A 16,022-nucleotide genomic window follows, 5' to 3' on the forward strand; every position below is an offset into this window, starting at 1 on the left:
ACCTAAACACACACAAAAAGGAACAAACAGTAACTATTTATATTATTTTATTTGACAATATGAGCTTATTTTCTAACATTAAAATGGTTTTAAACCGGCTCTGTGTAATCACCTCAACAAGCCGAATGCACCGTAACGATCGATTCAGAGTTTAAAATTTCCTCTGAAAATTTGTGGGAACTCTAGCCTAGTTTTGGCATCCATAAATTTGAACTGTAATTGGTTTTGATATAGAATATTAAATGTTGCTCCCTTAAAATTCGAAAACCCAAAGCTATCTTAATGGTTTGCTAACATTCAACTCAATCAGAAAAACGGAACATCTCATACACTATAAATGTTCATGGAGTCCGAAGCTTGGAAGAGCTCCAGCAGGTTTCAAAATTTCTCTGTCTGTCTAGCAAGAAAATACAGGCAAATTTTTACTTAAAAATGCAAACGGGCATATTATCTCACAACCATGTATGTGGCTAAAATAGAAAGTGAGAACATAAAGATTGGAATCCTCCCAAACGGTCTCCTCTATCAATTCATCTATATGATTCGATGTAACTAAGATAGCTTGTCTATATGGTTGACCTGTTGCATATTGGCATCAATAGTAAGAGATCTCAGACACCACCGGCTATAATACATTTCGGTGACCATACTCTACATAAATAATGATAATTACTGCTACTAAATCTTTTCCATAAATTATTCTCCGCCCATTGAGGACTGGTTTGCTGTCGACTTTCCACCTTCTTCGGCACCCATTATAAATGAATCAATGTCAATAAGGGACTGGTGGACATCGAAAACCGGTGCATTCGAAAGTGAGGCTGAAGAGCTCACGACCATAGAAGGGTCTAAAAAGAGAAAAATGGAAGTCTAAAAACGTGGAGTCTAAGTAGAGAAAAGTGCACGCTACAACGTTATTGTATGTGTGCTGATACCTTTGCAATGAATAAAAAAGCTGTCGCCAGGGTAAAGTGATATCGTTCCGCATTTACAGTTGAAGCCATGGCTGAATGGGCGTTATGTGAAACGACCAATAACACGTAATAATGACAGAAACTAAAAGGGGATAAGGTACGTGGCACGTGGTTTCTAGATGCAAAAGAAAAAAAATTACTCGTGAGCAACTGACACGACCATCACGATGGAATATCGTATAGGGAAAAATAAGGGACTAAATTAAAAACTTCAGCAGACCATTATTTTAAGAATTTGACGTAAATGCAAAGAAGATAAAAGGAATGTAAGGGTCTCGATTTCGTGTGTCAGATTGACGAAGCGCAAAATGAAACTGCTATTAGGTGCGATCTCAACAAACTCTTTAACATGTTTACAATTCACTCTGAAAAAGGAACATTCTGGCTTTCAGATATCTACTCACAACTACAACCACCTGAACAAAAAAAACGCAGAAAACATGAAAACCCTCTGCAAGATTGTGCATACGACAGAAATCTGATTACGACAAAAATACCAACCAATGGCAGCCCCCTGAACGCCGCTCAACGAGTCATCAACACCGAAGCTTATATTTGAGCCTCCGGATATTGCATCCAAATCAAATGCTTCTACTTGATTCTCTGAGACACCTGAAGTGAACAAAGCTGAATGCTCAATAAGTGATGAGAAAAGCAACCAATTACAACATTATTAAAAGTTGCGCTACAATATATGATACAGTATTCACATTCATTTCATATTTATAAATAATTTAAATCAAGTATCTATGAACGAAACATTTCAGTTAAATGAACTTGCATATAATTTACGAAATCAATCGTTTATACAAAAAAGCCGAACACTGTTACTTATGGGCTAGATACACTATCCTATAGATGTAATGAATTGTGGAATTCTATAACATTAGACATTCGGTCGACAGAAAATTTTAAAGCATTCAAAACTAAAATCAAACATGTGGATCTTACTCACTCGTGTAGACTCTGCACACCACATATTTTTAATATTGGACACTTGTAGACATCACGATTTTTCTTAGTTATTTTTGTTATTGTTACAAGTTGATGTTAATTAGCTGTTTATTAGCTATCATTGTGTAAACCAAAATTAGATAAAGTGAATAAAAAATGTGCAGCTTGAGCTGGATAGGTTTGAAGCACAATGGTTAGATTCATAACAGAATATAAGCGATGTCACATTTTGATATCAAATGATACCTTTTATTGAAGACTAACCTTCTGTTGATGTTATACCAGAGAATCCATCTGGAAACGTGGAGCCAGCAATTCCAAGCTGAGTTACTAAACCACTACCCATCAACGACGAAACATCGATGCTTGGGCCTAAAAGACCTTCCAACTCACCAACCGAATTTATGCTTATTGCATTTGTGGATAAATTATCAACTGAAAGATCGAAAGGCATGTTGCTAGTTGTAAATGAAAGGTCTCTTGGCTGTTGGCCTTGAATGGCCTGATTCTCAGTGATCAATTGGGCTCCATCTGTGAAAAAGAGCATGATTTCATGTTATCATAGAAATTGATTTTCAGTGCCTGCCATAGTGCGTTGACAAAGTAATAAACTATCTATCACTCTGAACGCGGACATATAACCTAAATATAAAAAGGCCTTTGTGACCGACTTCTCAAAAAAACCAAACAGAGTACAACGAGGAAACTTATTTAGCATTGTAGTAGGTTTTGGCAAAACAGCTGATTGCTGCTACATTGATACTGTCGATCGTATATGAAAGAATGGGGCTATATAGATTCTAAGATAAAAAATTAAAAGAAGGGTAGTAAATCTTCAAGTTCACTTTTACACCCGACAACTTTCATAGAAAGAATTTGCTTAAAATGTCATTCCGCTAACAGTCTGGGACGAAACTAGAGAAACATTGTTTGAAAATTTGGCACTGAAATACATTAAAAAACACTTTGACTGTGGCACAGACTACCAATAAACATTAAACAAATCAGCTGTCATTTTGGGTTTGGACATTCTTATCTTTTATCGCATGTTTTGAAAATTCAGTTAGCTTTGATGGACATAATTTCATTTCTTATCATTTTTAACAATTTCCTGAAGGTGGTTAATGAGAACAGCCACAATATTCATAGGCAGCAAGTTCCCTGCAAAGGAACATTTTCTGTAGACATAAATTTTTTGCATTTCACCTTTTTTACAAAGAAACGGCCATAATAAGGTTAAGAGGACACAAGTAGTGGCCCGAAATGGTTCTTCCGAGATATACAGAAAAGGACAGGCATTCATTCCAAAGCAGCTTTCTCAGGAAATGGTAACACACCAATTAGGCCAATTTCGTGGCCGACGATCACAGGAAGCAGCAACATTGGGCCATTTTAACGCGGTTTCTTTATCCGCTCCACTTAAAACATAATTTAAAAACCAAAGGAATTTCTAAGAAGAATATATCGAGCTGTATCAACAACCTCGACAAGATACAAAACGCTCTGCACAAGTAAAACTGACAAGGGGCGAGCATATAAATAACCAGGCATATGAAATATGCAGGCATTTAAATAAATGACTGCATATTTCATTTAAATCAAATTTTTGGCAAAGTAAATTAAATTCTGAATAAAACGCATTTGTTTAACACGTGTATGGATTAATTTTGCCATTTGATGCAGCATGAACATAAAAATTAAAAAAAAAAAAAAATTGCCCCTCCCCAATATCTAGCAAGCCCGTCTTCAAACAGTAGGCATTGGGCCCTCAGTATAGACGATCTGGGATTTACCTCGCTTAGAACTGACACCTGATTGGTCAAGAATTTGCTTAGCATCGTCTGCTAAACTCTCAGCAATTGTTTGTGCATCCGATTCTTCTAAAACGTCGAAATTCGACTTTTCCTTGTCGATCTCATACTCGTCTCCGTCACGCTTTCTTTTCAAAGTTATCTTTGGTAACTTCATAGTTCTAGATTTAGGAGTACCGGGTGTTGCTGGCTTCCCCAATGGGTCTTTTCCTTTCTTGGGTGACGCAAATGCTGGCTTTGTGTATCCACCTGGAAGGGTAGCTGCTAGATCCGGGACTGGAAACTGAAAGGAAGACCCGGATGCTGAGTCCGAGCCTAAAGAGAAGGTCGGAAGAAGGTTTGTACGAATACCAGGTGATACCAAAGGTATTGAACCGGAATTATCCATTGTGAAAGACGGAATAAGTAGCTTCAGCTGTTTGGGTCGGGATGATTCATCTTTGGAAGTAGGGACATCCACATCAGCTGACTTGCTAGGTACAAAGCACGCAGCCTTTCTCAGTATACATCGCATCGTAATCGGTATTGACAGGCATCTGCAATGAAATGTCACAATACAATGCAGCCGTTACTCTATGGAAAGAGTTCTGAATAAATAATTTTCATTTATTGGTATGCAGGCCGAGATGGCCCTTAATGAATTAACGAATCGTTAGTTACAAGAAGCAACACATAAACAGCAAGTTTGAAACAATGTTTTTCTCCGAACTTTCAACCAATTCTTAGCTAGATATTTCCCGGTACCAAATTGATCAAAGTTTGGTGTCATTCATACAAGAGAAACACTTCTTGATAGATATAGACAAAAAGGTAGTGGGTGAAAACTGAGCACTTGACATAACAGTTGAAAACAAGAATGGAAAGCAATTAACCAAAGTTCTGGACACTTCAAAAAACCTATTATGCACTCACAAGAGCAACTGTGCATCTTAATGTATTTAATTTCTTGATTTTTGAGATATGGCTGTTGTGCAATTCTCACCTGTTGACGACATTTTCCATGTACACCTGGCTGCAAAATACAGGGGCCCCAGGTGCTGTAATCAAGGTTGCTTGCACATTTCGATGTGAGGAAACAACAAAATTGACTGAAAAAAATGAGAACAGATTAGATTACGAGCTTCTTAATGCTTTGCATGTTTACACTTTGTTCTGGGTTCGGTTTGAAAATAGCACTCAATTTAGGAAAAACCTGCATTAAAAACGACTAGAAGCGAAAATTTTACAAAACCTTTAGACAAGCTTTAGACAGCCAGCTTTTCCGGCATAAAGTCTACAACATCTAAGATTTATAGACTAATTATCTTATTCACAGCCCTTCAGACGACGGAAAAAATACAACTGCATCCGATAAACTCATTTTTGAGTCTAAGCTAACAAATTTAATCTAGTTGCATTGATGTTAATTTAGAGCAACGGTACAAAATCAATAGAATTTGTTTGAAACTATGCAAAGCAACAGTCTAATTGAACTTTTTTTGAATTATACAGACAAAAGTTTGTAATTATCAATTTAGATATGGGAGCAACAAAGAACCTTTGTCCAGAATCAAATGTTTTGGCGTTCTTTGGCGGACTAACCTCATGAAGGTGGCATTGCTCCGTACGCTCAACGCGGTTAGGAACCCACGCAAATTTCTACTAATCAAGACAAACTTGGCCCGTGGGTAAATGAGATTTTAACTTGTGGCCAGAAGAGATGTTTTGAAATAGTAGTTGCTTCTAATTAAGTTAAAGACTATTTAAGGAATGGCTTAGGCCTTACCCAATTCTCCTATCGCATCGGTTCAGCGCTAACCAACAAAACAATGATCTCTAAATCCCATGAGACATTTCATTTACAGATAAGAGCGTTTTCATGGTGAATTGAAACATTAAGATTAAGTTTTGTCGGCTTCGGCCTATCTTAACCATAACATAGAGAAAAGTGGTTACTCTACAGACAAATTCAATTAAAACAAACTTACTGTTTTTCATAAAATTTTAAGGGAACAGTTAAATTGCCTTTCAGATGCATTTTAGTTGGTTTTCGGTCACATTATATGAGGCAGTTTTAGTTTTGACCTTAGGAATACTATTTTCAAGCAGAGAAGTGACGCATATCTGCTTTCATCACTGTCAAGTAGCACCAATAATTTTAAAGAAGAAGTAATTCCTGTGATAACCAGTCAGTGTGGTCCTTGCGTTGGTTTTCACGCCCTGAAGTGACGATCGTGATAAAGATTAGCAGCCAAACTCACGAAAACCTCACAAACACTGCGTTGTTATTTCATATTTTACCAAAGAATTAACCATATCCTATCTTCTAAATTGCAACGTACACCTTTTCGTAGAAAAACAACCAATTCGACAATATTTATCAGCAAACGAAAACCAGCTTTAGCAAAAGGTCGTCGATACAAATACGGAAACAAAGAAAAGGAGTAAATAAAGATTGGAACTGGGACAATAATCCTTTCCTTAGACAGGTAAAGTCTGTACTAAACAATAGTGTACGTTCTATCAGCATCCTATTATCTGAAGGCAGGGCCACACATTTTACAGAAGGCTTGAAATTTCAAAATTGTCTTGAATGACATTTCGTAATCGTGATTTTTTGATCTTTTTTCACAAGATATAGCCTCGTGCTTCGGTAAAACCCTATTCCCTTCATGAATATTTAACTCAACTAAGCAGTGTTGATAAAAAGAGCAGTCCTGTTATCTTTGACGAAATCGATGTCATGTAATCCCTAGCGTAACTGCTCCATTGTAAAAGGGCTATTCTATTTTTGAAAATCTTTTCCAACGGGCATATTCCACTGATAACTGCTTTGATCGTCGCAGTTATGGCTAGCCCCTCTTTACAAGGATAAAAAACAGTTTGGTGGAAACAGCAATGAATTTTTTGAATGTAAAATAAATAGCAGAAAAATTCCCAATCTTAACCCAGAATCTTCAAAACTTTTCACCTATTGTTCAAAATCCATTTCTCTCATCTCCAAAATCCCATATAAGTTCTAAAGACATATTTAATCAGTTCTAAATCAAAGGTCAAATCTTTTGCTTCGACATAAAACAAAGTCAGTTAGTGGAGATATCAGCAACATAAATTAGTTGCATCACCTATTATTGCAAGCTAATTTATACTGTTGCTGAAAATCTTATCTAAAATGATCTTTTTCTCAAAAAAACAAGGACATGAAAATCAGATAAAATAGGGCTTGTGAATGAAAATACGAACCGAAAGAAGTCTTTGAAAAATAGAGTGTGGTAAAAATCTAACTGATTTCCTTCTTGTTTTTTCAGACAAATGGTTCAAGTCATTTATTAGGCTGACCTATCGGCTAAAAGACCTCTTCTCTTGAAATGCAGCTGCTATCAACGCTGAAGGGATCTTGTCGAGATTGACAGCGGTAATGAATTGATCTAATAGATCTAAGTTTCATCCGTTAGAAAAAGAACCAACGAAAATTCAAAATACCTGAACACATGCTCATGTGAAGAGGATGCTGAAAAGATACCTCAATGGAACTTGAATCTGTGGCTTTCACGTCAAAATACTTTAAATTCTCTTTACCTGAAAATGTTGTTCAATTTAAAGATCTTTTATTGAAGATATTTTTCAAAACAAAACGAATTAAAACAAATTACTTGCAGGTTAGGTTAGCAGAGTTGAAAAAGCTATGATATGACGAGCAAGGGAAAAATGATGCGTCACAAAAACAGTTATGAAGTAAATCTAATATGATACATAGAGTACAAAATGCAGACATCCAATGCAATGATTTTAAAGTGCAAGTTTAACTCAAGATTCATTGATCTCATTCACACAAGATTCTACCATAACTCGCAAGAACATGATCAACAGTTGCAATTAGACGACTCCTGTAACATGAAAACTGTTGAACTCATAATAGTCTTATGAAGTACCAATTCCCATCTACTTATTGATGGCACTGATCCCCTTGAATTTGGCATTAGGATTGCCTGTGCTGCAGAACGTTCATTGAAAGACACAGTTGAATTAGAATTCTATATTGAGTTTTTCATATCTAAAGTTTGTTGCAGTGCTGATTATTGCTTGTGTGTAGTTTTCATTACTTTGCTGTTTTTCAGAATCTGATTCTATTTCGTTGCGCGAAAAAGTTCAATTGGTTTTAAATAATCAGAACTCTATTATCTTCCAAAATGATATATGTGTTATATGAAATAAAATGCCTTTGAGGCCTTGTAAGATTAATTCAAGTGTCTTAAGGTGATTGCTTTGAGCTCAGAAATGTAAGAGGCTTTCTGATAAGGGCTGTGTTATTTTAACAGGTTTATGCACTAAGATGTTACCTATCAATGAGTGATTTCCCATTGAACTGGCCTATAATGAAGTAAGATACTTAACTTGTTTGCTTTGGAAAAAATCTAAGTTTCTTTAATTGTAGGAAACAAATGTCATTATGTCCATTCATGGTAAATCCATTTATGAACTTCGTGAACCATTCAATTTCATAAAAACCGAAATCATCCTCATAATCAAAGACAATGCCCAACAGAAAGGCACAACATATTATACCCCGCTTGCAGTGTCTGTAAACACTGTGTAACAAAAAATTACACTGTGTAACCTACCCAGAACTTCTGTTTGTTTCCCTGTGCAACTAGTAAGCAACAAATTGTACACCGCCTGCCTTCTGAGAACCTATGATCATCAGAAATAGGCACAAAGATTCATATATGTTAAAAATACTGAAAAATTACATAGCAATACAAAAATCCTTACAACTGCTGGACTATAAAATTAAGCAAAAACAAATTATGACGTTTGAAAGTTAAGCTTTTCATCTCGCAGTGACTCTAAAAACATTAACAGAAAAGGTGTTCAGAATTGAAAGTTAATTACCACACAAGTTTGGAACAAGCTTGCACGTACCTTAATGATCAAGGGTACCTGACTCGGATGCTGAAATGGCAGTCGCACAATAACAAACCCAATGTTGGCAGCAGTATCTGAAGGTGAGATTCGATAAACGTGGCCTTCATCTGGTAGGGTCTTCCAAGGAGTGAAAGAAAGTCAAGTCAATAACTTAACAGAAAACATAAACTTAAAACAACATAACTTTACATCGCTTGATTGAAAATATTATCATTACGTAAATAAAAAAACAGTTTTGAATACAAACATGAGGTTATATAACAAATCAAAACCTTAAATAAGCAGGTTACAAGAAAGTTCAGTTCAGTTGCCTTTACTCTATATTTTCAAAATCTCACACATAAATTAAGATAAAATCAAAGTTAATTACTAAAAGCAAAATGCAAAAACACAAACCAACAATAGACATTCCTTAAAGAAGGAGCTCTTTAAGAAGACACACTAGCGTGAAGAGAGCCTCCACCTCCCTCCCCCCCCCCCCCCCCCTCCCCTAAAGGTTAGCTATGCAAGAAACACCAAGACATCCATTGAAAATAAAAAACATCCAGGAAAAGGAGGCTAGAGGGAAATGATCGTAAATTCAAAAACTTACTACAAGGAGCGGTTTACGGCTCCAATCTTCGCGGCTTTTCATATTCAACTCCTGGCAGAAAAACATAAACTGGGGTAAGCAATTAATCATCGAGCAATTGCTGGAAAAATTAATACTTTTAACTAACTAAATTATAACAGAGAGTGGCATTTAATTATATGTAAAATGACAAACAGGTACATAGCCTTTTCTGGTATTGGTGTGCATTTTTAATTAAGAAAATAATTTACAAACATTAGTTGCTTTTTTAAAAAAACGGAAAGAGTGAGAAAACGCATGCCGTCCGATAAACATTACAACGAATACTACTTGCAGCTTTGCCAATGCGTTCAAGTGCAAAGACGTGATTCATTTACTGGAGTAATGCATTCATACTGCCACTTGGATATGCAGAGATTCGGTACAACTTTGGTGTTCTTTAATCTTTAGTCTAAGATGGTCTTTACAATCAAAAATTAAAACAACGACGTTACATTACATTTTATATAACAATTGTTATTTTTTTAAATTTGTAAGTGAAGCAAAGCAAGCAAACTATAAAACTAGATGTATTTTAATTTATCTGTATATATTTACATCTACTAATTCGTACTTCTACTAGTCTTGGTGTCTATGAAATTATACATTATAAAGTGGTATTGAGTGAAGACCAGTACGCTGATAACTAACTAGGGATACAACAGATTTTTTTGCTTGCTGTGAAAGAATTTGCAAGCAAAGGATGTTTGGACATTCTGATTAGAAAAATTGGAGAAAAAAGAATTAATGACAATAATAATCAGAAAAAAAAATTGTACAGCTTAAATCATTTATAAGCAAGGTTAATTTTCCATACCTTTTTTATTACCAGGTTGTCCAATGAAGCCTCGGATGCATGCACGAATTGATCTGAGGCTAGAAGGGAAAAGTTCAAATCAATATCTATATTTGAATCGGTTCTGGGAAACTAATAATTCTCTACAAAACTTCAGAATTATTTATTAGACTTATTCTTAGCATAGCATCTTTTGGTATGCTTTTTAAAGTTCTCCTCAGCACTTGAACGGTAATATGAAAATATCCCTTTGAAAGGCATGCATGTCACGTAATGACGACACAATAAGCAATAATTGCCTTAAGATGCATAACTCAAAATACAACTGTCCATTTCGTTGTTGTAAATTGATGAACATAAACTTTTACATCATTGGACAAATTGCGATACTGGTAAAATCTGGTGAGAAGCATGTTTATCTCATGATGTCCTTTAGTATAAGCGTTTGGTCTAATTCCCAAGGAAGCACAATGTTCCTTTGAAGTCGCTCTAAACTTAATCGAATCAAAGCGATATTGAACATTCCACCTTCGATCAATTTGGTTCAAAGACGGTTTTTGAAAATCTTTTTGGGCATAGATTCAGAGGAACAGAAACAACGTGAACCTTTATAGCGTTAAGGGTAAGTTCTGCGGTTGTGTCAATGCTTTCGAACGATGACAACATCTTTCGAGACATCACGTTTCAGTAAAGATAACAAACGTAAATGTTCTCGACACAGGCTAAAGACACTTCTGCCTTATGCAAGTTTTCTTAGTTTCAAAAGGAAATGGAAATTCTATTAAATGCATAAAATTTTACCAAAAGCCAGCTTCGGCCAAACCGAAAGTTTTCTCTGACTTTGTTTGTGACCCAAATATTTAAATCAAAGCTTAACACAACAACACCAAGATGCTTCAACAAGAAGAGACGCTTTCGATGTCTATAACAGGACGGTTCTTAGTAGCTACTCTAAGTTTCTTCCCCAACTTAGAACCGTTTCTGCCTATACGACTTTATGACAGACCTGTAAGACAGTATTTTAAACACAAGGATCGATGTATTCCACGCACCTGATTTCGTTAATATTGTATGGATCTCATTTAAACAGCTCGCAGAGATTGGAAATGGTTTAGTCAGGCGCATGACCAAGGAAGCAGGCAGCTCGTCACTGTTATTGCTGTCTAAATTACCATACCTTACCCTAAAATGAGAAAAGCAAAAATTTAAAAATCCACAAAACGAAGAAAAAATTGCACTTTGATATGAAGGTGTAGGCAGCATAACAATGGAAATTGAACTGAAATGATTTTAAGTCGTTTCAACAAATATATGGTGCAGGAGAAATTGAAATGATGCCAAATAGAAGTACCAAACAAAAAATACCAGACTGTACGCGAGGCCAGCTTTTGTAATAAAAATTTGCTAAATGACGATACCAGACTTTACACCTTCTGTTATAAATACAATAACTTAATGAGAAAAAATAGCAGGGTATCGATAAACAGTTTTAAAAATTTGACTGCATACAAAAGTTAAAAAGTTAAAAAGCAGATGGGATAAAACTGAAGCTATCAGATACATTGATAAAGAGATTCTGAATTTTTTAAAAGAAGTTACGGTTACAAATGTGAATACCTATTCTGATCATCAACAATGACGAGACTCGAAGTAGGAAGACGATATGTGTTTGCAGATTCAACGGCGATTTCTGACGATAGCCCGAAGTCTCTTGAAATCACTGTCAAAAAAAGGGTATATCAACGAAAACCTATACCTAAACATTCTTAGAACTTACACCACAAGCAATACCCTATATTTCATGGTTATCTTACTTAACGTTATAAAAAGCAGGGTTACAAGTGAATGGTATATAGCTGAAAAGTATTCTATGAATTTCATCTTTAATATCCTTAAAAAGGGAGCTTGGAAAGGCAAAGCATCTATATAAACATTTCTATCAGTAGAACTTTAATAAAAATAATCGATATATTGCTCTTATATGACGCCATGCATTAGATGAAAAACATTGGTTTTGAACTTCATTGAAACTTATATCCAAATTTGTACTAAAAATTTTATTTCTATGGAATAAGGTATTTTTCAGTGGCTGACAGAAAATTTCGACCCAATAACCTTCGAAAAATCTATGCTAATTTTATGTGAATAAAGAAAATATGGGCTCTATATCAGCAAATACAGTGTCTGGGAAAATATTTAATCTACTTTGATCAAGGGAATTGTTTACAGTAACCCTAATTCTCTCTGATAACAGCCACATTTCACAAACAACGTTTACTGTAGCTTATCAAGAAATATTTCAATAGTCTTACAACTGGGATCAGATGTGCTTCTAAAGAAAAATGACTTACCATTCTTTTCAGAGCTTGAAACCTGGCTTTGCTTACAAGTAATTTCAATTGGGTTTGCGAAAAAAGTCAACTGCATGAGTTGGCCTAAAAACAAGAAGCTTCAAATATTCAATATATTGGGATCTGTTGAAATGCAAAAAAGAATAATTAACGCTAGGAAAATACATCAGCAATACTGGCGTTAAATGATTTTTCAGCTACATGTCACAACAACATCACTGCAACACTCAGACGAGTGAACAACATTAGGATAAAAATATGCATCCACTAGAATTGCATAAAAACTTGCTCCCTGTCTTTCTTTAATAGATTTTATGGTTCATCTTCGATGAAATGGGAATCAGAATAAGACCATATATAAAAGAGTGTTTTAGATAATTTCGAACAGAGGCTAGAGAGTATTGTCATGTGAAAAAACCAATCGAATAGGTTGTTTAACCTAATAGGACATTTTGATGCCGTTATGGCTATAGAAAGGGGAAGAGAAGACACCTAGACGAAAGAAAAAGAAGGAAACCAGCATGAATATAGCGGAATGATACTGAAAAGGCGGCAATGAGACCAGAATGCCGAACTAAAGAACGGAATGGAACGGATGTTGGGGAGACCACAGGACCACAGGCCAGCAGTGGTCTGAGCAGTTAATGATGATGATGATGATGATTGATGATGATTGATGATGATTGATGATGATTGATGATGATTGATGATGATTGATGATGACTGATGATGATTGATGATGATGATGTTGAGGATGATTGATTATGATGATGATGATGATGATTGATGATAATGATGATGATGATGATAATGATGATGATGTTGATGGTGATGATGTTGAGATTGATGATGATGATGATGACGATGATGATGATGATAATGTTAAGGATGATGATGATGATGATAATGTTGAGGATGATGATGATGATGATGGTAGCCAAAAGATTTATTAGAAAACTGCTTAGTTTCTAGTTATCTAATGTTTCATTAATATCCGGCTATTCAAGTGTTTGATGAAAAGGGATTTTAGCATACACAAAAGAATATTTCTACTTCTCTGTTATTATAAAGTCGTATTGAAATGATCTTACCTCCTTGTCGTTGAAAAATGTATCCTACAAGACTGTTATTCAAAGCCTCAAGCTCATCAAGAAACCTAAGTGCAGAATGTACATAAATTTGAACATATGGAAGCTATATGGCGGCCTGGATTGGAAGGAATAAATGACAGAAATCTGGAACGATATTTTGTGGAAAATTTGGGATAACAAGTTACTAATTTGTTCCCATACTTGGTGGCAGACACACAAAATCTGTAGAAAGGCTTAAGCTGTTGATATTTTTGCCAAAATGCTTTAACTTTTGGTGTTTACCACATTGGTGTTGTTTTTTAAGCGTTAAGTCACTTATATTTTTACTTTGATAAACAGCTGCAACCAGGTGTTCCGTAAAAAAACAAAGCCATAACATGCAACCTTTTTCAAAACATACTTAAAAGATCCTTAAGTATATCTACAGAGACACTAAAAAACCCCGTGAACCAAAGCGATCTCCTTCCCCGCAACCTTCTGGCCATTCTTAGAGATCCAGGGTACACAGAAAATATCCTATGATTGGGTTGTGCATTACATGTATTTAAAATACAGGAACCTTCCTCCTAATGAAGACTCGTTGTCGAAAGATCAGAAGAATAGAACCGTAGGAATTTCGCCTAAAATTCTTAGAAGGAAAATCATCAAGTGTATGCAGCTAAGCATACGCAACAAGCTCAGTCATTTTATGAGGTCCAGTTCACAAAGTGTTACGAAATGAATAGACAAGGTCTTCATTTTCAGTTAACATATCACAAAAGATTATAGGTTTTGGCTTGTAATATGTCCTTCTTTCGAGGCTTCTTTAAACCTACTCACTTTCCAAAAGCGACTAGGTAATTTAAGTGCTATACTTTTCAGAGGTGGCCATCATAGAAATTGACCGTGATCACATTATTGTAGCCCTGGATCTTGATTGTTGGATACATTTTGAAAAGATGTGTTCTTCAGTGAGCTGGTTAAAGTATTTAAAAAAATCAGGTAAGCAGAGCTACTGCAATTTAACGAGAAAACAGATAACTCATTGATATACTTCGAAGATTTAGAATCACTCTGAGATAATCGGAAAAACAATATTTTCAAAAAATATATTTGTTCAAAAACATATATTAAAAATACCCAACAAATTATTATAAAAAAATATATTTCAAAAAATATATTCTTAAAATTATATTTTTATGATAACGATAAACATATTCAAGTATAAAAGGCTTCATAGCTTCATAATCGATTGCAAGAAAGAGCCAAAGTCCTTTAAGTACTGGTAATTTTGTATTTTCACATCTACTCATACGGCATTCTTTGCATTAAGATAAACAAGAAGGATCAAATAAGAGCGGAGATTAAATAAACATGTGGTAATAAACGTTAAGATATTCACGTCTATAATCAATAAGTAGATTAGCAAAATCTGATTAAAACAGATTGATTTAAAACAACTTACCCTTCTTTAACTCTCGACAATTTAATAATATCTGTTTCCACGGCCTCTAATGCAGCAAATATTTGTGATGATTTCATAAACCTTAAAAATAAAATAGTATCGGTTGATATACATCAAAGAAAGTGGAAAGCCTTTCAAAAAATGGGAACTTTACTAGTTATACCCCCCCCCCCCCCCCCAAGAATGGCTGCACTACTTTAGAGCTAGAAAAACCAAATGTGTTATTATCCTAAAAATACGTCAAAGTAGTGGTTCATGACATTTTATGAGACTTCAGCTGATGGGGTTCTACCTTTTTTTAAAAAAAGCAACGATAGTTTGTTGTAGAGCAAAGAGATGCTACTTCATTCTCCTTTATATTATTAACCTCGTAATCGTGTAATTTATGACACACTTTATCATACGATCGCATTATCAAATATGCGTATTCTTTCGACGAAGAAAATGAAAATGTTAACGTAGCTCTTTTCTCTTCGTCATAATTCCTTGATAAAAATCCCGGTACAAGGGCTAGAGAGTGGGCCATGGTGACCTCCTAGTTTGCACATTGAAGACGACCCATTCTCTGTTCTGCCCTATTTACCTGCGTGTTCAAGAAGCATATCTACGCAAATCTCTTCTTAAGCCTGAAATCAAAGGAGCGATAATGCTAAACAGGATGGTATTTATGATCATGGGCAAGCTTGGCTTTAGAAGGTTTGACGCTAAGATAGCTATTCCCTCACAAGAAAGGACATCATCAAGATGTAATCAATCTGTTGTATCAGAAAAACAACTATAATCTATTCAAAATTGGATTTCGTATAAAAATATTTTGAGTTTCAATGCAACAAAACATATCTGAAAATAATGGGCTATTATGTCAGATCTGACCACTGATAGAATTCCCATGAAATGGGATACTCCTTTATAATCTTCACTGAAAGCACTGCAGACATCCTCAAAAAATAGCACTGGAATTACACAGTGCCAGTACCCCTTTATAATGCAGGCAACAACGACGATCCTAATCCTGTTTTTGTTAATGGTCTGTTACACAGATCAATATCAATTCTATTTTGAAATAAGAACGATCAAGTGTCTGTT

General features: G+C 35.2%; 1 protein-coding gene across 1 annotated transcript in view; it reads right to left on the minus strand.

The window, feature by feature from the left end:
• Window positions 1-15: 15 nt before the first annotated feature.
• The window catches only part of LOC135682181 (uncharacterized), a 30,608-nt gene continuing 14,601 nt past the window's right edge, over window positions 16-16,022 (minus strand). Inside the window, exons 9-23 of the mRNA XM_065196951.2 lie at window positions 14,937-15,017; window positions 13,493-13,557; window positions 12,402-12,485; window positions 11,668-11,770; window positions 11,103-11,233; window positions 10,072-10,130; window positions 9,237-9,287; window positions 8,642-8,761; window positions 8,341-8,410; window positions 7,202-7,297; window positions 4,722-4,827; window positions 3,722-4,275; window positions 2,193-2,459; window positions 1,476-1,586; window positions 16-848 (exon numbers count right to left, since the gene is read on the minus strand). Of these exons, the coding sequence (XP_065053023.2) occupies window positions 697-848; window positions 1,476-1,586; window positions 2,193-2,459; window positions 3,722-4,275; window positions 4,722-4,827; window positions 7,202-7,297; window positions 8,341-8,410; window positions 8,642-8,761; window positions 9,237-9,287; window positions 10,072-10,130; window positions 11,103-11,233; window positions 11,668-11,770; window positions 12,402-12,485; window positions 13,493-13,557; window positions 14,937-15,017 (2,050 nt within the window). The 3' untranslated portion in view covers window positions 16-696. The remainder of the gene's footprint in view (window positions 849-1,475; window positions 1,587-2,192; window positions 2,460-3,721; window positions 4,276-4,721; window positions 4,828-7,201; window positions 7,298-8,340; window positions 8,411-8,641; window positions 8,762-9,236; window positions 9,288-10,071; window positions 10,131-11,102; window positions 11,234-11,667; window positions 11,771-12,401; window positions 12,486-13,492; window positions 13,558-14,936; window positions 15,018-16,022) is intronic.

This window comes from Rhopilema esculentum, chromosome 16, assembly GCF_057945365.1.
Source record: "Rhopilema esculentum isolate cy_ngs chromosome 16, ASM5794536v1, whole genome shotgun sequence".
Lineage (NCBI taxonomy): Eukaryota > Metazoa > Cnidaria > Scyphozoa > Rhizostomeae > Rhizostomatidae > Rhopilema > Rhopilema esculentum.